At 43.6% G+C, this 22,853-nt stretch overlaps 2 protein-coding genes and 1 long non-coding RNA gene across 5 annotated transcripts; 2 read left to right on the top strand and 1 right to left on the bottom strand.

Moving 5' to 3' along the window:
• The first annotated feature begins 143 nt into the window (after window positions 1-143).
• mapk3 (mitogen-activated protein kinase 3) lies at window positions 144-10,024 on the top strand. 2 transcript variants are annotated; one of them, XM_030088663.1, is made up of 9 exons: window positions 144-633; window positions 3,719-3,901; window positions 5,969-6,158; window positions 7,435-7,551; window positions 7,652-7,766; window positions 7,868-7,999; window positions 8,158-8,267; window positions 8,849-8,976; window positions 9,443-10,024. In XM_030088663.1, the coding sequence occupies exons 1-8, from the start codon at window positions 392-394 to the stop codon at window positions 8,966-8,968; spliced, it is 1,209 nt and encodes a 402-aa protein (XP_029944523.1). In that variant the 5' UTR covers window positions 144-391; the 3' UTR covers window positions 8,969-8,976; window positions 9,443-10,024. The 2 variants fall into 2 exon arrangements, with proteins under 2 accessions (XP_029944523.1, XP_029944525.1); XM_030088665.1 differs by lacking the exon at window positions 144-633 and adding an exon at window positions 1,041-1,698.
• Window positions 8,908-21,758, bottom strand: LOC115386430 (uncharacterized). Its single transcript, XR_003931301.1, has 3 exons — window positions 21,744-21,758; window positions 17,353-17,363; window positions 8,908-8,999 (listed from the first exon to the last, which is right to left on the bottom strand). It is a non-coding gene; the product is annotated as an uncharacterized LOC115386430 (long non-coding RNA).
• Window positions 12,583-22,704, top strand: gdpd3a (glycerophosphodiester phosphodiesterase domain containing 3a). 2 transcript variants are annotated; one of them, XM_030088673.1, is made up of 13 exons: window positions 12,583-12,706; window positions 12,852-13,098; window positions 13,201-13,427; window positions 13,531-13,754; window positions 14,300-14,342; window positions 14,834-14,969; window positions 15,112-15,157; window positions 19,309-19,427; window positions 19,607-19,696; window positions 19,912-20,045; window positions 20,225-20,284; window positions 20,540-20,591; window positions 21,198-22,704. In XM_030088673.1, the coding sequence occupies exons 4-13, from the start codon at window positions 13,619-13,621 to the stop codon at window positions 21,324-21,326; spliced, it is 945 nt and encodes a 314-aa protein (XP_029944533.1). In that variant the 5' UTR covers window positions 12,583-12,706; window positions 12,852-13,098; window positions 13,201-13,427; window positions 13,531-13,618; the 3' UTR covers window positions 21,327-22,704. The 2 variants fall into 2 exon arrangements, with proteins under 2 accessions (XP_029944533.1, XP_029944532.1); XM_030088672.1 differs by having other exon boundaries at window positions 13,201-13,754.
• The last annotated feature ends 149 nt before the right edge of the window (window positions 22,705-22,853 follow it).

Genomic DNA, 22,853 nt, shown 5'->3' with positions numbered 1-22,853 from the left:
GTTTTTTCTGACAAACCACATCAGGATATTGCTGTGGTCGTTTTGCTGTATTAAACGAGCTAAATAGGCGGCGCCTCTGATTTGAGCCGCAGCCAACTGAACACCACGACTCCGCCCAAACAAGTCATCCTTGTCGACATATCTAACGCACCATTATTACCGTAGTTTGGCACGCGCATTTACGCTCGGCTCTGAGACCAAATCCGCGCTCCCGCATCAAATCCATTTACTCTCTGCTAGTACGGCGCGGCCCGAACGAGTCGCTTCGCCCCGTCAGGCAGACCATCCGCCCGGTGAAAGCACCAGACCGACGTCAAAAGAGCGCGGGTTAGCAGCGGCGGCAGCTCGGTGAAAGAGTCGGGACCGAACGGGAGCGCTTCGGAGAGGAAGAATGGCGGAACAGGGCAGCACTGCAGCGGTCGGGGCCACAGGCTGCAACAACGCTGCTGCTCCCATGGCGGCTGGCACTGTTGCGCATGATGTGGCGCCCGAAGAGGCTCCGGGAGGACCGCCCGGAAGACCCGGAGTTGGACCGAAGCCCGGGTCCGAGTCCGTCAAGGGCCAGGTGTTTGATGTGGGCCCCCGCTACACGGACTTGTCGTACATCGGGGAGGGGGCGTACGGAATGGTGTGGTGAGTAGCGCTCCTCTGTCGGGCTGCCGTAGTACGGAGCTAACATAAAGCCGTCCGTTAGCAAACACTGCTAGCCTGTGTTCAACAAGCGGTGCCAGCGAACCGTGGGAGCAAGTCACGATGCGTGGGTTTAAAATAGCTGGCCGGGGTTCAGGCGACGTTAAGCCTCAAGACGGCTCATTTTCTGCTCGGCAGGTTAGCCGAGCGGCTACAGGCGTGGCTATCAGCTTTACAGGAAACAAGATTGAGGGTGATTGCGCAGGGCTGAGCTCTGCAGGCTGCATTTGACCACAGCCAGTGAGCGCTGCGTTCAGATTGTTTTATTTATTTTTTTTTTATTTTTTTTTTTTTTGCTGAGTGACACTGTCACACTGATCTCTGCTTCATCTCTGCTCGCCTGACAGAAAAGTCTGCAGCGGAGCCGCTGCAGAGGCTGTAAACGGGGAGGATTTGTCATCCGGAGCGGGGCCTTTCCGCGTGTTATCGCTCTGTGGGATCTGCAGCTCCTGCGTGGACGTGTTATTGAGCAAGCCTGCTCTTGATATCGGTGTGAACTCGAGGTTGAGGCGAGCGCGCAGTCAGACGGGACGGCGCTGTGTGTGTCTGCGCGAAACGCCGAGTGAAGAAGCTGGAAGCTGGGCCCGCACATCCATCCCAGCAGGACTCGGCATGCAGCTCCATAGTGCTGTTTTGTTTATGTCATCGTGGTCATGTGATTCCACTGTTGCAGCACTGTTTGTAAACACAGTCGACACCCACTGGATGGTGAAGTCGCAGAAGGACACAGTCTAAAAGTCACCTGTGGAGATGAGTCTCATTAAACGCCTCTTAAAAATATACATGCTATGTTAATATTTATGATTTCCTACAAGCGAAGCAACGTGTGTGGTCAACAGAACATAAGGTTGATCCTGGAAGGAGTTTAATCTCCGTTCACAGGTGTTGGGAGGATGTCCAGCTGCGCCTCACTGCAAATGTCTGATCAGTTACATAATCCATTCCATTTGGGCGTGCAGACGTGGTCAAGACGATCTGAAGAAGCACAAACATGTTTGATGAGCTAATGTGAGTGCTCTGAAAGCCTCTGATTAGACACACACACACACACACACACACACACACACACACACTCGGCCATCTCCTGGTTTTTCATGAGCATTATACAGTAAAAGAAAATATGTTCACAGAGGGGACGGATTAAAGAAAGCAACAGGAACTTGAGTATTTACTCGTTGCAGCAGAGATATGTAGGAGTCCGTTCTCTGAACACACAATATGTTGAATCTTGAGGCAGATGGGCTGCAGCAGGAGAGGGCCACAGCGGGTGCGACTGCTGTCAGCCAAAAACAGGAAACCGAAGGCTGCAATTTGCATGGCCAATCAAGGGTGGACAATGGAAGACTGGAGAATGTTTCCATATGGCTTATCATTTATGTCACAGCGTTAGGACGGTGGGTTCAGAATGGGAAAGACACGACTTAAAGGAAATTGCTGCGGGTGGGGGAGAATGGTGGGTGGGATTGTCTCGGTTCACTTCGAGCGCCTTAGGTAAAAAATAGTGTTTAAGTATCAGTTATTTTGAAAATATGGCGCGTAGATATAACTGATAAACACAGCATGCAAATGATTTCATGAAGTTCAGAATACGCAGCACTGTCATGTCTGTTGAACCAGCATCATGAATGTTTGGGGAAAACTTGCTGGAGAAAGTTAAATGCCATTAAAAACAACACAGGGCAACAGGTAGTCAGAGCAGCACAGCAAAACATACAAAAAATTTCATAGCTCCCACAGCGAAGGTGAAAAATCTTCTGATACGCACGAGATAGATCTAAGCAGAAACCTACTTTCCAAACGTCTCCTGTCGCATTACGTCTATGCACAGTTCAGGAGCATGACCTAACACCTTTGCAACATGCAGCTTTTAGTACCAGCAGCTTTGGCTACTAAAGAAGGCGTCGGTACGCCTTGTATAAGCAACGCGTTCTGCAATATCTCTGCACGCTTGCCCCATTAGGAAAGATGTGATGTAACCGTCGTCCCATATGAGGGTCGGTGTTGGTGAAAAAACCTTTCAGCAAACGTGTATCTTTCTGCCACTAATTGATTTAATGATTTTTCATAATTCTAGATCTCGATGCTCCACTCAGCTCAGTGTTGCCTGACCGGGGCGTCACCAGTCGGAATCGAGCATAGTAACCTTTAAATCTGAACTGCATGATTTATTGTGGATTTATCATCACGATATCAACATGTCGTAAAAGACTGACCGACTGAGCTGCAGTACGCTGCTTCCATGCACTGTGCATTTCACTTCCTGATTTGAATATCACATCATGCCTGGTGGCAACAGCCCAGATGTTGGAAGCACAAACATCAAGAAAACAATGGCTGAAAATAAGTGGAGACTGCAGGTATATTTGGGTATATAAGAAAGAGCTCTGCTATTATTAACTGTTTAAAGGGGATTGCAACAAATGCAGCTCTTTTGTAAATACAGACGTCAAAGTTTTCCCCTTATTTTAATGGAAAGATTGACTCTATTCTTAAAATATTAATTAACATTTTAAAATCAAGAACTATTAGGAAAAGCAGTTTTATACGAAAAGCTCTTTGCCTTCTCAGGATAAAGGATTTCTGCAGCTGTGCTGTGTTGACGTTAATTCTGACACGCTCACAAAATGTCATCGCCGATGCTGCTGCCGTCTACTGTGCAGTTGCGTTCTGATCTCTCATCTTGCTGAAATAGTTATTTACAGTCATCCCATGGGCCTCTGATCTACGTGGTTTTTTTTTCTTTTGTTTTTTTTTTTCTCTTTCTCCAGTAGCTCCTGGTCTCCATCTGGACACCTCCACCGTGCTGACACTGCGCCTACACACACACACAGAGCTCCACAACAAAACACACCAAAAAGACATGTTACATGTTGCCTGCAGAGACGATCTGCGGCACCGTTTTACAGCCGCTGTCGGCCCAGATGACGACTGTGTATATGCGTGTGTGAATTGTTGCAGTGTGTAACATGACACCTGTGTTGTGTTCATCCCCCCCCACCACCACCACCACCACATCCTCTGCATCCAGCTCCGCTCTGGACAACGTGACGAGACAGCGCGTGGCCATCAAGAAGATCAGCCCGTTTGAGCACCAGACGTACTGCCAGCGCACTCTGAGGGAAATCAAGATCCTGCTGCGTTTCCACCATGAGAACATCATCGGCATCAACGACATCCTCAGGGCGCGGCACATCGACAACATGAGGGACGTGTATCTTTTCACCACTGCGTTTATCGTCCCGCTCTTCATGCATGTGCGAATTTCAGTTAAACTCACTCAGTGAGTTTCATTGAGTTTTTTTTTCAGTAGATATTCATGAACAGACATGTACACAGTCAGTCTGCAGGAGAAAATTCCCCAAAGCTGGTAAATAATGAAAAGTCCCAGCGCTGTAATGGACGAGTCGTCGAAGTTTCTTTGCAGTAATTCTCTTTTAGAAACACCTGAAGTCATCGTTCCTGTGAAACACAGGAAATCTCAGGTTGATTTAATGATCTGCTTTTTCACCCAAACAACTGAAAGAGAGCTTTAGTGGTTTTAACGTGAACCAGAGACAGCCATAAGTGTGTTTCTGTTTTGGTCTGTGACGTACTCTGTTAAAACAGGGTGAAGTAATCTCATGATCAAGTGCTGGCATGAAAGTTGCCTGCGCATCAGTTTTCAGGTGTAGAGGTAGGGTTGGGCGGTATGAACGAAATCTTATATCACGGTGTCAGAAATTTCATATCACGGTAACGGTATACAGCAGGGTATTATTTTTCCCCTGCAAATTCAAATGATTGCTTAAAAATAACCAAACTGTCACAATTGCTCATTTTCCTATTTTATTTTTTAAACTCCGGTTTATATAACTTCAATTATTAAAAAAAAAAAAAATCACAACATGAAAGAAAAAAAGACCTGAGTTTTTAGCGTCGCTCCCGGAGCCGCTAGTCTCTGCGTCCGTCATTATGGCTCCCACCTCTCCAGGATACGCTGGTGTTGTTAGCGAGCGCACCCTGTGCTTACCTGACCAATGAAACGCAGCGAACAAACCCCCCCCCCCCCCCCCCCCCCCCCCCCCCCCCCCACCACCACCACCACCACCACCACCACCACCACCACCACCACCACCCCCCACGAAGACGTCGGGACACGCTGTGAAAATGTACAAACGGACCCAAACAATTGCGCTCCGGCTGTCCCGTTGGCGAGCGCAGACGACTGTACACTGACTGAGAGAGCTGCAGCAGACATCTGCTCTCTCTCCGGTGTAAACAGTATGGCACAATTTCAACCGGTATACACCTTTACATCGTCACACGGTATCATACCGTCATACCGCTCAGCCCTATGTAGAGGAGATGAAGTGTAATTCACTACCTTATTTATTTTATTTATTTTTTTTGCATGTTAAGCTGGACTGAAAGACGTCTTGATTCAGTCACAGTGACGCTTGTGCCACCGAGAGCTTTAATGGTGAGTCACTTAAAAATGACTTGTGTTAAGTGTCAAGTCAAAATAAACTGAACTAATCTATGGTCAATATAGTCAGAATTGTATTTAGTCTTTTCTTGATTTACATCAAGTGTCTGTTTAAGCAGCCTTTATTTGGACTGATTTGATCCGTTGTTTCAAACAAACGTTGAGCTAATTCCTGAAAGTTTTTAATACCTCAGCTTTTCACAGTTGAAAGACTGAGTAGATGCAGGACTGGAAATTTGTCTGCGAACATGGAATGACTGCAGGAAAAATAACAAGAACTGCTGTTATTTTCCAAAAAAATAACATTCAATAACTTGCGATCTCTCTGGGTCCTCAACTTTATTGCGAGAGCTTTGTTTTTTTGTTAAATTGAAAGTGTGTTTTAGAGACTTGTGTTTGTGATCCCACACGGTTCAGTTATTGAGTCTTCCTGCTGCTGATCAGGCCAAAGAAAAAGGGCCTGAGAGCGAACTGCAAGACGCTCTGATAACTCGCCGGGTTTGTTTCTTGTGCTGAATCACGGCGCGGATCGGTGTCGCTCTTCGGCCCCGTCAGGCAGTGCCGAGCGGCGGGCAGAGATGCGAACGTGGGCTCGGCCGCCGTGAAAAGCTGCATTGTTCGCTGAGAGACGCTCACAGATTGCGAGTCCTTGTGTCGGTTCTGAGCCTTGTGTCCCTGTTTGGCGTGAGTACTCCGCTTTGTTGTGATGAAAGCTGAGCAAGGCGAACGTGATGGACGCAGGACATCGGCGTCTTTTAGCAGGTCGGCCCGGCGCCTCTGCCGCTGTGCTCCTTGACCCTTTGCGTCCCTCAGCTACATCGTCCAGACCCTGATGGAGACGGACCTGTACAAGCTGCTGAAGAGCCAGAGGCTCAGCAACGACCACGTGTGCTACTTCCTCTACCAGATCCTGAGAGGCCTCAAGTACATCCACTCTGCCAACGTGTTGCATCGTGACCTCAAGCCCTCCAACCTGCTCATCAACACCACCTGTGACCTCAAGGTACACACACACACATTTTACACATACTGTATCTGGGAATTCAACCCTCATGTGCGGTAAACATTTCCTGAAAATCTAAAGTATGTGTTCTCAGGTCCGTGTCAAGTTTAGAAGGTAAATGTTAAAAATTACAACCTAAAACCACCTGGAGACTTCATATGTGCTGTCTTCCTAACTGAAGTCTTCACAAAACTGTTTCCTTCCATAAAAAGATCTATTTCGAGATACATGGTTCGTTTTTTTGTTATTTCCTTATATAGTCGCAGTAGGAATACTTTCGGCCTCCTGGGAGCGAGGGTTACATTTCTTGTTGCCCTCACAATGATCAGCTGCTCGTCTCTGATTTCAACATTAGCGAAAGGGGAGAAAACGGTTTCCTCAACGTTGTGGTTATTTAACACAAAGGATCTTCAGCTTTTCTGTTTTTTCGTAAGTGAAATTAGTGTGTTTACAGAGTCGCTGCATCAAGCTCAACAGCTTGACATGGAAACTGTGGGTTTTTATTTCGGTGCGACGGTCTAAACATAGCAACAAGTCATGATTTCTGCCCGCTGCTTTCAGGAGTTCAGACAAAATGTACCAACAGAACGTCCAATCAAATCCTTGCAATTTGTTACAAGGCTTCCTGAGTTTTATAGAAATGCACTGAAGTGTGTGAAAGTATATTTACTTCCACCGTTGATGTCCAGGAGTGCATTTCTGTGAGGACTGGTGAAGTTTTTTTAAAGTTTTAAACATGATAGAACAAGTATTTTCATCTCTTCAGTCATTTCCTTGTGTGATTTAAAGACTGCAGTAACTCACAAAGCATGTTCACTTTCTTTTTGTGTGTGTGTGTGTGTGTGGCTGGGTTTGCCCTCCTCCCTCTCTGTTGGCTAACCTCTCAGCAGCCAGTCATCAATCCCTGGATTAGCCGGCCATGTGCGGGTCGACAGAACAAAGGCTGCACATAATGCAGCCTTCAAATCCTCTCCTACAGATGAATATCACTGCGTATTTGATTAATCTTTGTATTTTTTTACCAGTAATGATATTTGATGTACTGTATACCTCTGAGTAATAATAAAATAGGCACAGAACGGATTTTCCCCTGATTTGCACTCGTCTGCTGCTGTCTGCTCCCCATTTCAGCTCATTCCTCACAATTTTTTCTGGAATTCAATCCGATTTTCTACCTTTTCGCCGAGACTTCAAAACAGCGCCTTCAAATTTGAAGAAATTGGAACCGTTTTGTTTTAAAAGTCTATATTTGAACCTCTCCTTGTGTGCTTTGCAGATCTGTGACTTCGGCCTGGCGCGGATAGCCGACCCCGAGCACGACCACACAGGCTTCTTGACCGAGTACGTGGCTACGCGTTGGTACAGGGCTCCAGAGATCATGCTCAACTCTAAGGTACGTGTGTGTGTGTGTTGAGTGTGTTGTGTGTGTGTGTGACAGACTGACATTTCCGTCTCTCTCTGGATCTTTTGGGTTACGCTGCTCTGTGTTGCAGGGCTACTCGAAGTCCATTGACATCTGGTCAGTGGGTTGCATCCTGGCTGAGATGTTGTCCAACAAACCGCTCTTCCCTGGGAAACACTATTTGGACCAGCTCAACCACATACTGGGTGAGAGGCAGATTCCTTTTGGTTTCTGTGTTTCATAAGAGTTCCAGATCCTGAAGGTGTGTGTGTGTGTGTGTGTGTGTGTCTCCTCGCTCGGTGTGCAGGCGTTCTCGGCTCCCCCTGTTCGGAAGATCTGAACTGCATCATCAACATGAAGGCCAGGAACTACCTGCAGTCTCTGCCTTACAAACCCACAATCCCCTGGGAGAAGATCTACAACAAGGCTGACTCTAAAGGTTCGGTTTTATAGTTATTATGCCATAAGCATTAAACGGATTGATGTAAAATGTGAAAGAAATAAAAGCAACAGCCTCAACGGTCCCATGCCAACAAAGCCGTCCATTCACACTCTGGAGGTTTCTGCTGATCGCAGCTCTTGGTTCTGCTCCCACAGCTCTGGACCTGCTGGGCCGCATGTTGACCTTTAACCCCAGCAAGCGCATCAGCGTGGAGGAGGCCCTGGCTCACCCCTACCTGGAGCAGTACTACGATCCCACAGATGAGGTGAGAGCCTATTTCTCTGCCGGCGCCTTGAGGAACAAGATTTGTGCCAGCGGCGGGGAAAATAAGTCCTGAAAACATTTACATTTTCATCAAAGGGTAAAAGAGAGGCCGAGTGGCTGGAACACTCGGGGAGCTTTGTTTGGGACCCTGATGCAAGAGCTGTTTTGTGGGGCTTTTTTCTGCTTTGTGCTGGGAAGCCTCTTAGCTGTGCTGGGAATGCAATTAGTGCTCCGATTTCTCCATGGTTGAGCTGGAGAGAGGGCGAAGAATTAAATCACTAATCACATCTCAATTTATGTAACGGGGAAGCAAAATCTCAGCACTTGCGCCGTGGATTTCCTCACTGCTTTCTCCAGCGTTGTTGTTTCTTTGAGCTCTTACCTTGCACAGCAACATTCCTTTGTTTAGTTTTTTTGTCCATTCAGTAATGCCTTGCTCTTCCACAGGTTCAGATAACCTCCAGGTCACTGCCGCTGTTTAGTTTTGTCGAGAAGGAAATCGAGCCGCGCTTTCACAAAGGTGTTTCTTTCCTAATTTAGCCCGACGGCTGGTATAATTAATGGGTGTGTTTGTGCCCGCAGCCCGTAGCGGAGGAACCCTTCACTTTCAGCATGGAACTGGACGACCTTCCCAAGGAGAAGCTGAAGGAGCTGATCTTCGAGGAAACGGCTCGTTTCCAGGAAACCTACCAGGGCTCCTGAGGCTACAGGTACACAGGAAGCCCGGCCGTTCCTGCGGGCGAACACAGGAAGCTGAGCAAACACGTACGGAGCGTTTTAGGGAGAAAATCCCAGCTTTTTGGGACATTATCGAAACCATTCAGCTCTCAGGAAGACACGTTCAGTATGTCCGACCTGTGAGAACGCCTCGTATTGTTTGAGCTTTGAGACCACTAGATGTCAGTGAAACACAAACCTCACACGAACACTAATGCAGCCGGTGACAGACGAGTCTGTGAACGCGGAACAGCTTCCACTCCGCTAAAAATACCTTCTACAGATATCAGGTTCTACGCATCTGGGTGGAAAATGTGGGAGTGAAAAACCTTACGCAACGAAGCAAACAGATCAGTGTGTGTGTCTGCACATGAAACGTTTTACACCTCTGATGCACACATTTTAAAATGTTTTGAGTTGTTTAAAACATGCATTTCTTTTCCCTCTCTTCGTTTTCAGTTGATGCCAAACAGACGCCTGGAACAAGAAGACCCCAAAACAACTTGCTAAAACAAACAAACGACAACAAAAAAAAAAGAAAACTGCATCTTCAAGAAAACCAACCAAGAGCGAAAACAAGAAATATGAACATTTTACCTGCTTAACTTTCCATTTCTACTGCAAGAGAGAGAGAGAGAGCTGAGTTTGAATTAGGTTCCGGTGGCTGGGTCTGTCCTCCTCATACCGTTTCAGTTGTGTTTGTGTTGAACGCTTCCCCTCCTCTCATCTCTCGTCCTTTTGGTTAGTTTACTCTCCCACTCTCTCCCGGTTTCGGTGTGCAGTGACTCGCCGCCGCTTCTCCTCTCCTCGTCGAACCCTTTTCTCGCGTCGCAGGCCCGTTTTCTCCTCTCTCTGTAGCTCCCCCCCTCCCCCTCATATATCCACGTACTACTGTATTAACCGACTCCATAACTTTCTTGTCTTGATCCGTATAAATTTCAACCCGGAAAAAAATTTGAGGGCTAAAAGAACAGGGATGCTAATCGGGTGTGTGGATGTACATATAAGAGTATTAAAGCTTTTTCTTTTTTTTTTAATGTGCTCATTGCAGTTTCCATGTGTATACCATTGTTTTCAGCTCAGTTGTATTTTTCCGTTTCTGTTTTTTTTTTATTTCAGCCATCTTTTTTTTTTTTTAAAGCTGCAGACTAGAATGTCTTTCTTTCTTTTCTAAAAAAAACCCCACTCTCTGATGTTTCTGTGGATGCATGCATTCCTGCAGTGTACCAACGTGGCAGAGCGAGATGCAAAGAATTCGCAGTAGTGTCGTAGAATTGATGACCCAAAATCACGCCGGCGGGGGCTTCGATCCACACAAGGAATGCTCTTAATTTTTAATGGCGTCCCTCGCACCTGTGCTCCTCCTGCTCAGACATGTCTGCCGTGGAGCTGAAAGCAAAAGACGAAGCTGCTCTGAGAAAACTACATGAAGGTTGCTGCTGCAGGGACGCCGCCGCCGAGCAGCACATATCGGTTCCTCTGTCGACCCCTCGCCGCTCTGCCCTTTGCGTCTCACCCCTGCTCCCTGTTGACTCGCTGTTCCTTGTTGGTGACGGACGGCGACTCGTGTTTGCTCCAGTTGCATGCGTCGGTTGTTGTTGGTTTCTGCTCCTGTGTTGTTTTTAGCTGCTGCTTCCTGGAGCGACGCGTGGGTTCAGTTCGGTCTGCACTCTTTCTTTTTTCTTATGTTTTGTTGTCTTTGCCTGTTCTGGGACCAGTAAGAGAAAAGCGGACCATGGCGGCAGGCTTGTGATGTGTAGCCCCGCCCCCTTGCAGCAGATTGGTTTTGCATAACCAGGTGTTATTTTTCGATGTTCATCTGTTCTTTTTCTTTCTTTTTTTTTTGTCTGACCTCCCGACCTCTCGCCACGCTTTACTCAAAAGGGCTGCCTCCTCTTCCTCCTCCTCCTCCTCCTCTTCCTCCTCCTCCTCTGTTTTTGTGTCTTTCTGCTTCTCCACGTCGGTGGGATTTGCGAACGCCATGTCGTCCATATCACTGACTGTTCCCGCCGCCGCCTGCCTCCCCTCGCTCCCCTCCCCTCCCCGCCTGGATCCTGGACGGTCATTAAAGGAGGAAACTTGCTCCGGTCACATGACTCAATCAGCACGTCTGCACTTTGTCTCTCAGCCACGCTCCCCTTCCTTTTTTATCAGGGTTGTTTTGGGTTTTATTTTATTTTTTTTCCCCGATCCGTCTCTCCTTCCCTCCCTCCTGCTTGTTGAGCTTTAAGTTTCTCGTGCTGCGTGTGTGAGGACTCATGGATTGTCTGCAGTTATTTATGTCCGTGTGTGTGTGTGCATCAATAACATAAAGCCAAGACTTTTCTTGTCCTGTCCGTGTGTGTGTGTGTGTGTGTGTGTTTTGGAACATGCACATCGTTTCCTCGCAGCTTGGGAACCTCTCCCTACTTTTACATCTGTGGGATCTTCTTTCGTTTTTTTTTTTTCCTTCTTTTTAAACCAATGCAAAAATAGTCACAGATGATTTGATGTAATTCATGTGTATATTTGGTCGCTGGCTAAAAATGCCATCAGCTTTTTGCGTGTGTGTGTGTGTGTGTGTGTTGCCTCTCCAACCTGCCATCAGACCAAACATCTCACTGAGTAATCATGGGAACCAACCAAGAGGACCACATCTTACAATCCTCCTGGCACACACACACACACACACTCTCTCTTTTTTCCAGAGGGGTGTGTCGGTATCGACCGGTCCGTCACCAGGCCTGTCAGCAGATATTGTTTTAAAATGGCTGTTCTTATTGCTATTGTTGTTATATTGGTGAGATGTTGTATTTTCCTTTTTTTTTTCTACATAAAAGGGAGTTAAAGTTGTATCATTTTTTTTAATTAGTATGTTTTTATTTGTATATTTCTTCTTTTTCTCTTCTGGGCGTGATTATTATTATTGGCAGTGTTTTCAATCTTTCTTTTTTTTTTCGTTTATTTCTTCAACAAAATCTTATAAGAAATTATTTTAAAAGAAGATTTAAGTAGGTTGTCCAAGAGATGAGTTATTGAGGGTTATAGTATGTATATTCTATGGGTATTATGAATTAAACGATTAACAAAAACAGAATTATATACATATGATTAAATAAAATTTCCTGATACTGTTAAAATTGTGTTGTCTTTTTTGTTGTTTTGGGTCTTTTCAGCAGCTTCATGAACATTAATTTCAGTCCTGTGTTTTGTGATTTTCTAAACATGGAGAAACATTAGTCTCAACTTCAGGATAATTATCAGTAATCCTACATCAATCCTACAGCAATTGTGACTAAATCTGGCAGCCCTAAAAACAAAACAATCATGTAACAGTTTATTCTTAATGGTTATTTATCTAAACTTCTGACAGTGTTTTGAATGTCTGCCAGTTTTTGTCATTTGAATTCTCTTCCACTCACAGAATTTCTTACCTGATGATCTTTTACGATCCTTCTACAACAATAGAGATGAAGCTTAATACATGTATTCTGTTTAAACAGCACATAACTCCCTGAAACCATTTAAAAGCCGCTGCAGAAATAACGTCAGTGGTGGAAATGAATATTTCACTCCTAACTGGCTTTTCCTGCTTTGCGGCATTTCCATCTTCTTTCTCAGCAAGTCTCGGCAGATCTGCCCCCCTGAAATCACCCGAGCACGACTGCAACATTTATCTGCTCCAAAGTATGGAAAATGCATCAGAAAATGAAGACGGCGGCGGGAAATCACGAATGCAGTCGTGTGTGTGTCACACTGATCTGTCCTTCATGTTCTTTGTATGCTGGCATGACAAAACATGTCAAGGTGAGAAAACGCTGGAAACTCAAACGGCGTGTGCACTGAATTGTTTTTTTTTTTTCTCTCTCTCTGTTCTGGTGAAAAGCAGGCTTGCTGCAGCGTTTGGGAGCGAGCTCGGCCCGTGGCGCCATTGTCTCTCACATTCCAGCTCCGCTATTGAGGCCCAACAATATACTTCACTCTGCTGACTGTGTGAACGCCGAGCGTTTGAGCTCAAAGAAGTGTCCGTTTTCATATTCCTGGCATTGTGCTTCAAAGTTACGTTCACACATCTTCACCACATCGCCTTTCTCAAATACAAGTCTCACACACTCCTTGAATTCTGCAGCTATCAGGTAATCAGGTAATGTTCAATCCACACATTAAACACTTAGAACAGTATTTGACCTAACTTGTCATTATTAGCTTTACTAAGCTTCTTACTGGGAATTCTACAGTATTTCAATCAATCCCGACAATAAATAATCCCAGAAGGAAGTGCCAGCGAACATTGAGCCCACAGGTATGACACACATAAAGCCATTCATCCCAGCGGAGTGAGATAGTGTTGCCCGTGGCGGGGGAGAGGCCAGAGAGAGCGCTCTGAGGTGAGCTCTGGGTTACCTGCTGGTCTTTCATTAACTCTGTTTTACAGCTCTGAAGGTTTCAGCAGGATTTACTGAGGGTGAGTAAATTAGATGAGGAGAAAGGTGGGACATATTTCTTTGGTCTTACCAGTCTTTCCAGTTTTTTTTTTTTTTTTTTTTCGTCTTGTGCTTCACCAGCAGAGACCTGAGTGTATTCGCACACAGCTCTGTGGTCTTGTTTTCATCGGATGCTGGGATCGTGGTGTCGCGGGGCCTCGGACGGGAGAGGATGAGTTTTCTGTATTTTGTGCTGCCGGCGCTGGGAGGATACGGCCTCACCTCCATCTACCTGCTGAAGAACCCACACGTTCTCCACAGGAGGAAGCGCACGGCCTTCTACAGCACGCACATCTCGCACAGGGGAGGTAAGGAGAGGCAAGAGCATCCAGACCGTACTGACTCAGGATGGAGACTCACTGGGATGCACGAGTACTGAGACGTTCTTTGAAACATGTTTTGAAAATGTTTCATACATTTTAAGAAATGGCAGTTTTTATATCACTACCCCATTTTTCCATAACTGGGGTCAAGAGCGACGCCAGGCCTTTTCTATGGAGTTTTAAGGGTGAGCCCCAGAAATCTTTGATTCTTATCAGCTGTTACTGTCAGTATATATTTACTGTCCCAGCAGACTGAGTAGTCTCACCGCCCAGGAGCTCATTTTAACAAACTCATGTGCCATCTTTATTTATGATTGTATTTCTATTTGATTGAAATTGGGGTTATTCTTGACCCCACTCATGGAAGAGTGTCGGTATTGGAGGTTCATGCACCCACGGGGTTAAAAGACTGAATGCATTATTGCTTTTTTTTTTAGATCCGGTCCAAGTTCCTGCTGTGAATACCTGTATTTTCTGATATCGTGTCACCGAATGGCTTCATGAACTCTGACTCCTCTGGTTGTTTTCAGGATGTGGAGAGAGGATTGAGAGCACCATGGAGGCGTTCACACAGTGAGTCCCGAATTCAAAAGATGAGCTGCTGCTCACAGTCCAGCCTTGATTTCTGAAAGAAAACATTCTGACAAGTACAAAGAATTAAAATAAACAATGATAATTATCGGTGCAGTAGTAGAGTTGTTGTTACTCTGTGCGCGTCTCTCTACACCAAGACGAAGAAACATCTGGACCTGTGATAATCATTTTAATTCACTGATCCCAGAACCAAAACATTGTTTGAATGTTCAGATATTCATTTTGTTAAAAGTTTAAATTGTAAGACGATCCATGTTCAAACGCTCTGCGTCTCATTGCATGACTCAAAATGTCATTTTTAGTGATAAATGACACATGTATCCTGTTTTATTTGATCCTGCATCGTGCACACTCTTCTTCCTGCAAACACTCTGTTCTTGGATGTGTCTGTCTCTTACGTCACAGTATAAAAAGGATATATGACTCCTCTTTATCAACTCTTGTTTTTGTTCTGTTGCCCTTGTCAATAGTGCTGTGGAGCAAGGCACGCAGATGCTGGAGTTTGACTGCCACTTGACCAACGACGGACACGTGGTGATATCACACGATGAAAACCTGCTGAGGCAGACCGGACACGATGTGACCATCTCCTCTCTCAACCTGCAGGTAGAGAGCAGATCCAGGCTGGGAGGGTGGAGGTCACAAGGTCACAAGACAAGAACTTGTCTTTGGACCAGCCAGTTACAACAGAATATTTTCATATCCATGGTACATGAAGTGGTGAAACTTTGTCTCGTGTGTGTTTCAGGATTTGCCCCTATATAAGGAACGACTGGAGGTGACTTTTTATACAGGTGAGTTTCTGCACTCTTTTTTTTTTTTTTTTCTTTGTTAAATCATTGATGAAAAGCCATTTCAGCACAAAGTAGGTCAGCGGGTGTGTGTGTGTGTATTTTAACTGATTCCCTGCTCAGATCTCCCGCTGGTTTTCACAACTACAAGAAAAACATGCAGAGGAAAAAAAAGGAATTTTGAAAAACTTTTTAGTCTTATTTATTTCATGAATTCAAGTATATAAAGTGGAGTCCATTTCCCTCCATGATGAGCAAAAGATTTTTTTCTTTTAAAAGTGGGGGTGTGCTGGGATGTTGGTATTCGGGTGCAGACGCTCCAAAAAAGCGACACCTGATATCACCACAACGATGAGCCAGACAGGAAGTTCCCACAATGAATGAATGAATGAATGAATTTATTTATTTTTCAAACATGTATAAAGTGAAAGAAAAAAAAAGATAAAAAGGAAAGTTAATGCAAATCAAAGAAAAAAGAAAAAAGCAAACAGAAAAACAAAGCAAAAAAAAAAAAAACAACATAACAGCATAGTTCGAAAAAAGGAGTAGGAAGAAGCAAAAACTTTTTAGAGATTCCTACCCCTTTTTAACTATTAACAAGTTTTAAAATCATACATCAAAGGACATCACATAATATAATATATGTATACATATACCGTGCAGATATCCCTATAAATACATAATATATACCCACACATACCATATAGTTATCCCCATAAATATATACTATATAACAGAATAATTACAATATAACTACAGTATAACAGCAATATAAACTCATAAACAATAAACTCATCCTTAGGATGGATGGATGGACTGTTGTAAGGAGACCTCAGGCTGATGGTTAAATAAATGACTGCTGCTTGCATATGTTCATACAGTCTGCTGCCTTCATATTATTTCATTGGATTAGATTAGATTAGCCTTTATTCATCCCACGACGGGGAAATTCACATGTATACAGCAACAATTGCAGGCAGTGTTACATTAAAAAAATCTTATACCTCGTAACCAATATACAACAGAATATAAAAATAGATAAAGAACGAACAATGATCACTATACACACTATGTCATATTGCACATGAGGCTACAGACAAGAATTGCACTAAACAGGTCATTATTACTACTAAAGTGACTAGGTGCCATTTCACATTGATTACACTAAAGTGCCAGATTTTCAGACTGATTGGTTGTTGTCAAGTCTGATAGCAGCCGGGATGAACGACCTGCGGGATCGCTCCTTCCTACGCCGCGGGTGTAAAAGTCTGCTGCTGAAGGAGCTGCTCAGAGACCCCATAGTGTTGTGCAGGGGGTGAGAGGTGTTATCCATGATGGACATCAGTTTATCAGTTCATGGTCAACATGTTATCTTCAGAGGAATCTCTCTCTGTTCCTGTGCCTCATTTGCATAATTGAAACAATAGAATCACTGACCATCGTTTATCTTCATGGAGGCTGCGGAGCCATGGCTGTAGGCAACCTGCTGACTGTGTGTGTGTTTGTGTGTGTGTGTGTGTGTGTGTGTGTGTGTGTGTGTGTGTGTGTGTGTGTGTGTGTGTGTGTGTGCGCTCTATCTTTCTGTCCTCTTCCTGACTTTCACAAACCACTCCTTCTCTGCCATGTCTCTTGTATCCTCTTGTTCTCTCATTTATTCTGTGACAGATAATGTCTGGAAAACGTCTTGCGTGTATGTTTAGTCGACTTTTTCAAACAAACCTTTTGTTTTGAGATATGGATGACGGATGTAAAAACTTTAGACATGCTCCACACAAGTTTTCAGACATTATATGTTAGCAGTCATGTGTTGAATAGAAGCACAAAGTTTTTTTTTCTTCCTGTGAAGCATAAAAAGAACAAAAGGAGAAATTTCTACTCATGTTAACTAATAAAGAAACACTGAATAACAAAACTCATTAATTTAATGCCAATACCTGACACTATTCCTGTCAGGTTCTGAGTATTCATATGGTGGTGTGAGTTGATTTGAAAGAGATGTTTTTCTAACACTGGATTGCTGTATCTTGGGTGTCGCCCGGAGAAAAGTTCATCAAAATGCTGCTACGTGTTCTTTGACTGAACAATGTATGTTTGTTGTGTGTGTGTGAGTGTTGCCATCGCTAAAATCTCCTGATCCTTGATTAAGTAGTAAATGTGGTGTTATAAAATAGCTGGTTTCTTTGTTAACTGGTGACTACTGCTGCTGCTGCTCAACAGATGTTGAAATAAAAGGTCCAACACATCTTTCTGTTTAGGCTTTAACATCTAGCAGCAACTAGAGACGTGAGAGAAAATCAGTCACAGGTTAACTGGGACGTCAGTTAGTCCGAAACCCCAGCATCCAGTTTGCAGTCACTCACTCCTACTCCTCTGTGTTCACGTGAAACCCAGGGATGTCATTTATGGGATAAAACTTGTACTAGGAGTGACTATCAAAGCAAAAGTCAAATTAAAATGCAGTGGCAAAATTGCAATTGAATTTCAGTCGAGTAATCCGCTCCTTGAGCTGGATGCTAGTTTGTTCAATCCTGCTGAGGATTTCTCCAGCAGCAGCAGTTATTCTCTCTTTAATAAACTCTCAAGGCCTGACATAAAGTCATGTCTGCTGTAGACCATGAAGCGTTTCCTCTGACGGAAAAACAGACAAAAGTTTCATCTTCTTCTGTCTCCCTTTTCTTTTCTTTTTGTTTGGAAGATCACAAACAGCTTTTCATTTTCATACTGACACCTACTGGACACAAGAGGAACTGTATCTTATTGGTCGCCCCTGAAATGGTTGGAGCTTTTTATGAATAGATTTTTTTTATCAACTTCACGATTACAGATTCATTGAATGGATGAAGACATTATTTTTTTGTAATATTATTTTTATTAAGCTTATTCTTTTTTAAAACAACCAATCACACATACTTCCATGCAGAAGCAATAGGATGATATAGCATTTGTCAGTAAAATAAAACATGGAACACAGACAGTGGAAGTTCAGCAGAAAGTCCATATCGACTTGGTGGATGAGTGAACAAACAGGCCTTGTCCATATGGACTTGGTGGGTGCAGGAAACCCTACAAGCTCATATAATGACCCGCGCTATCCATCAGACAGTGCACGCTGCACAGCGTGCCCCTACAGAGTTCACAGTGCACCCCTTCAGTGCTTGTGCCCTGGGTGCACATCGACCTGGGTGGTCGATAGCTGCCGCACTGTAGGGGGTCTTTATCTTTTTTATGAATTAGGGTGATTATAGCAGGTTTTATACTCTCGGGGAGAGAACTCCACTCTGGGAGGCCATCCTCCTATGGAGATTTCTAAATTTGTAGATTTAAATAGCTTTTTTTAATTTCCTCCTGATCCTTCCCTGTAAGTGTTGGTCAATTTATGCTTGATAGGAATAATGTAATATCTTCATTTTCAGGGAAGAAGAAAGAAACAACAAAAAACTAACATTAAGATAAGTGAAGAAAACTGTAAGTTCTGAGCAGGGATGGTAAATAATTCAGATTAACGGGAAAGTATAGCTATGTTTTACTTTTGCACCCAAACACTAAACATTTATCTGTGCACCTCAGAAAGTTTCCTTTAGTTCCCGACATACGGCTATGCTGTAGCAACACAATAATGTTGACTGTAGTCAGAGTTCTCTCCTGTTTTTGTCTCCCTAAATCAGTTTGAAATAAAAAAATATTTCATCCACTGTTAAAAACTGAAGCAATATTAAAATGCAATTAATTACAGTTGATTAATTACATAGTCTCTAATTAGTTTATCAATAAATGATGCCTTTTTAATGGCATCTTAGATTGTTTTCATGTGCTGGTGGTGGTGATCAGAGGAGTGGAACTGGAACATACAGAGTAGAATACAGATCCCTGAGAAATGGAACTGACCACAGTAACTATACTATACTAACATTAAAATGACAGCAGCTTCATGTCGAGGGTTCCTGACAGAAAATATTCCAGAAACTTTACCAGATTACAAATAGTTAGTGGAAAAAGGTTTAAAAGGTTTTTTGCTTTTGCTTTTTGTGTAATCTGAACGTTTCACTGCTCTGTGTGTACGTACGTGCATGCATGCATGCGTGCGCGTGTGTGTTTGTGTGTGTGTGTGTGTATGTGCGTGTCTCACATTTCTTTCCACCACTCTCATCCTGCAGGACGCTACAGCAGCGGCACAGACAGGAAGTTCGCTCTGCTGGAGGATCTGTTCAGGAAGTTCCCTGAGATGCCGGTCAGCATTGAGATCAAGGAGAACAACCATCAGCTGATTGAAAAGGTGTGCATGCCCCAAAACAAGCAAAGAAGATCAATAACCTATGATTTGCACTTATTTTATTCAAAATTTGAGCAAAAAAAAAATGTTGTTTAAGGCGCTGCATGGTGGTGTAGTGGTTGGCACTCGTGAGCCACACATGTTTGAAGTTTTTAATGCTGTGGCTGACTGGGTGCCTGCAGGTGTCTGAACTGGTGAGACGCTACAACAGGGAGGAGATCACAGTGTGGGCCACGGTCAACTCCAGCATCATGAGGAAATGCCGCAGAATGGTACAAGAGCCACCTGAGGGAGACAAAGTTACACAAACAGTGTTATGTAACACAACTTCCTCCTTCTCATACAACAATAGCATGGCTTCAATATGCACACTTAAGTTGTATGTCTTCTTTAAAATGTTTTATGAACGTGTCTGTCCTCATTAACTGTATTCCACCACCGCTGCACACATTCATCCATTGAAAACAGTTGTCTCTGCTCCCACCAGAACGACTCCATGCCCTACAGCTTCACCATGGGCCGAGGCGTGCTGCTTCTGCTTCTCTTCTACAGCGGTCTGCTGCCCTTCGTGCCCCTGGGAGAGAGTTTACTGCAGTTTTACCTGCCGCGCATCATCAACAGGTGCTATTTCACAAGGAGTTTGTCATTAAAACTGCAAACCTTTTACTTACGGCATCTCTGCTCAGAATGTTTATGCATGTTTTGTGCTCTCTCTCTCTAACCTTGTGTTTCATGTGAGAAAAATGTGTCACAGCACTGATGTTTCTCTTGTTTCCTTCTGTTATCTCTGTGTGCCGAAGGACATTCATTTCTGAGCGAGGCATCCTGAGGAACAAGCTCGTTCTCTTTTTGCTTGAAAAGTAAGTGAAGTTCTGGAAACGTGCTTGTGAACCTTTGTACAGCTCGCTTATTTAGAGCAGGACAAACATGGTGGCTGCCCACTGCTCCTTAGGGATGGGTTAAATCTGGAGAAGCACAAATTCCACTGTGCTGCTCTCTGTATATGTCAACAATAAGGATTCTTATCTGCTTTTCTTTTAACAACTGAAGTTCTACGTGTTTTATAAAGAATGTTTTCTCAAATACTTATTAAAATATCATTATTATCTTTACAGATTAACAATGAGGAGGAGTCTTTTTAAACACCTTGCAGCCCGAGGGATCCAGGTATGAATCCATGACTGCAAGTTTTACTGACACAACACCAAAATAAAAACATTAGACAGAAAAAACACTTTTGCAAAAATAGCATTGGCATCCATTTCACATTATGAAAGTATCGCTCGCAGGTTTATTTTAGTTGGCAGTAAAGGAACACATATTGTCTTAAAGTATTTCAGTTCTAATTGTTCTGTAAAAGAGAGGAACACAAAGCAGACTTTGCTCCTCGTGGATGGATCGATGGGCGACACATGGAGATCCAGTCGCAGATCAGTCTCAAATCATTTCATTGGAATGGTTTTAAGCAGTGAACTTGTTAAAACCAGCCAGAAGGTCAGGTTTTTCCACTTGTTTCTGCTTAGCCAGGACACTGACAGGCCTTGCCCAAACACACATCATGGTTTATCATGAAGGACAGGCAGCGAGCATGTAGCAAAACTGTGGCAACAAGCAAATGAACTCTGCTGTAGCTACATTAAACAACAAACCAAAGCCTTTTCTTTTCCTCCCTCTTAACCCACTGGACCTCAAACGAGGATCAGAGATGCCAAGAAAAAAAGTGAAACATGTTTGTTGTTGCTGTTGTTTTAGCTAATACATTTGTAATTGCAGGTACATTTGTTTGTTTGCAATGAAGATGAAGACATAAAGGCAGCACTCGATGTGGGAGCCACGGGGGTGATGACCGACTACCCCTCGCTTCTGTCAAGATACCTCTGCAGAAACAGCAGTCAGGACTGACTCCGAACACACTGGCAACATGGAAACTATAAAGTGAACTAAGATTGTATTAAAACCCAAACTAAAGACTGTTAACTCTTAAGAATTGTATGAAAATCTGAGATCATTTTCCTTCACTAAAACTCGCATGAGCCTCTTAAATACCAATCCTTGACCTTTGAGGACAAATTACTTATTTGCAGAGTGATCTGAATTTGGCTCATTTCCGCGGCCTCCCTTCACAGCAGGAGTGAATATTTAACCAACTAGACCATATGACCTTAGCACACATTCCCCATGATAACAGAGCAAACGTGACTTTGTTTGACTGTATCCGAAGTTATTTCCTGCCGCAGTTTGATGGGTTGGAATAAGGATCTGGAAAAAAATCGGTTTGATTTTTCTTTCTTTCATATGCTTGAGACTCAAAACATAAACATGAAAATAAACGTAAAGATAAACATAGGAATACCTACTCTGTATCCACTTGTAAAGATGCAGTTTCAGTGTGTGGTTTTTATTCCATCTGTCTTTAATTTGTTGATACGACGGCTGAGGGTGTCCATGTGCAGCAAACCTCACCTGTGTCCCCGTTTTCCCAGGCAGCGGCGGTCAAAGTCTGGCCACACTGCCGTGATAATAATCAACCAGTCTGTTGGTGAAACAAAGGCAGTATTTTCCTGACCTGATTGGCCAAGGCCTGCAGTGAGTTAATGAGACGTAAGTGGACGCACGCAAACCCTGGTCTTTGATAAACTGGCTGCAAAGAGTAAATGTTTAAATTGGTGAAACTGCAGAGGAAAATGTGACAGTGCACATCTTTCCAGGAATCCGTGTGTTTAAAGCTTCAGTTAACATTAAGGTCATCTTGTATCAAGAGTGAAAAGGCTTTTTAATGGAAGTGAAACAAAGCTTGCTTAAATATCATATAAATGCAAAGTAACTTAAAATCTCTGCATCACGGTAATGACAGAAAAATATGTTTCTCTTCATCTTATGTCAATGTGCATAATGATAGCTGACAGCTGCAGGTGTACTGGTGTATTACAGTGGTTTGGACTCTAAGTCATGCAAAACAAAACCTACTGAGTGCATTTAAAGCAGATTTTGTGATTTGCAGATGATCCATTCGTTAAGCACGGACATTGGCTGTAGACCTCCCTCTCAAATGTCTTAGGTGTTTTATATTAACAATAAATCTCCAATCAATTTGTCAAGCTTAATGATTGACACAAATTAGGAATAAAGCATATCTGTCTGGTAAGTGTGCTCTTGTTAAACAAAATGTTTAAGTGCAAATTTGATAAGAAAATAATTCTTCTGATTAGATATGAAGGAAACAGAAAAGCATGATAAGTAAATGTGAGAGCTGTTCTAAGGATTAAATACATTGACAATTTTAAAGCACAATTGTATTACTTAAAACAATCATTTGGAAGTTGATTGTATTGTTTGGCTTATCTCAGGCAAATTGCCCTCTAAAGAGATAAACCTTTTTCATATAAATTACTAGATTATCCCAGATCACTTTTAGTGTCACCTGATTTC

Source organism: Salarias fasciatus, chromosome 4, assembly GCF_902148845.1.
Source record: "Salarias fasciatus chromosome 4, fSalaFa1.1, whole genome shotgun sequence".
Classification (NCBI taxonomy): domain Eukaryota; kingdom Metazoa; phylum Chordata; class Actinopteri; order Blenniiformes; family Blenniidae; genus Salarias; species Salarias fasciatus.
This window is presented reverse-complemented; position numbering and strand designations above follow the sequence as displayed.

Coding starts and splice junctions, on each gene's coding strand:
- gdpd3a (XM_030088673.1), top strand. CDS start 13,619: ATGAGTTTTCTGTATTTTGTGCTGCCGGCGCTGGGAGGATACGGCCTC. Junction 19,697..19,911: donor TGAGGAAATGCCGCAGAATG/GTACAAGAGCCA, acceptor TGCTCCCACCAG/AACGACTCCATGCCCTACAG. Junction 20,285..20,539: donor GTTCTCTTTTTGCTTGAAAA/GTAAGTGAAGTT, acceptor TTATCTTTACAG/ATTAACAATGAGGAGGAGTC.
- mapk3 (XM_030088663.1), top strand. CDS start 392: ATGGCGGAACAGGGCAGCACTGCAGCGGTCGGGGCCACAGGCTGCAAC. Junction 3,902..5,968: donor ATCGACAACATGAGGGACGT/GTATCTTTTCAC, acceptor TGCGTCCCTCAG/CTACATCGTCCAGACCCTGA. Junction 8,268..8,848: donor ACTACGATCCCACAGATGAG/GTGAGAGCCTAT, acceptor TTGTGCCCGCAG/CCCGTAGCGGAGGAACCCTT.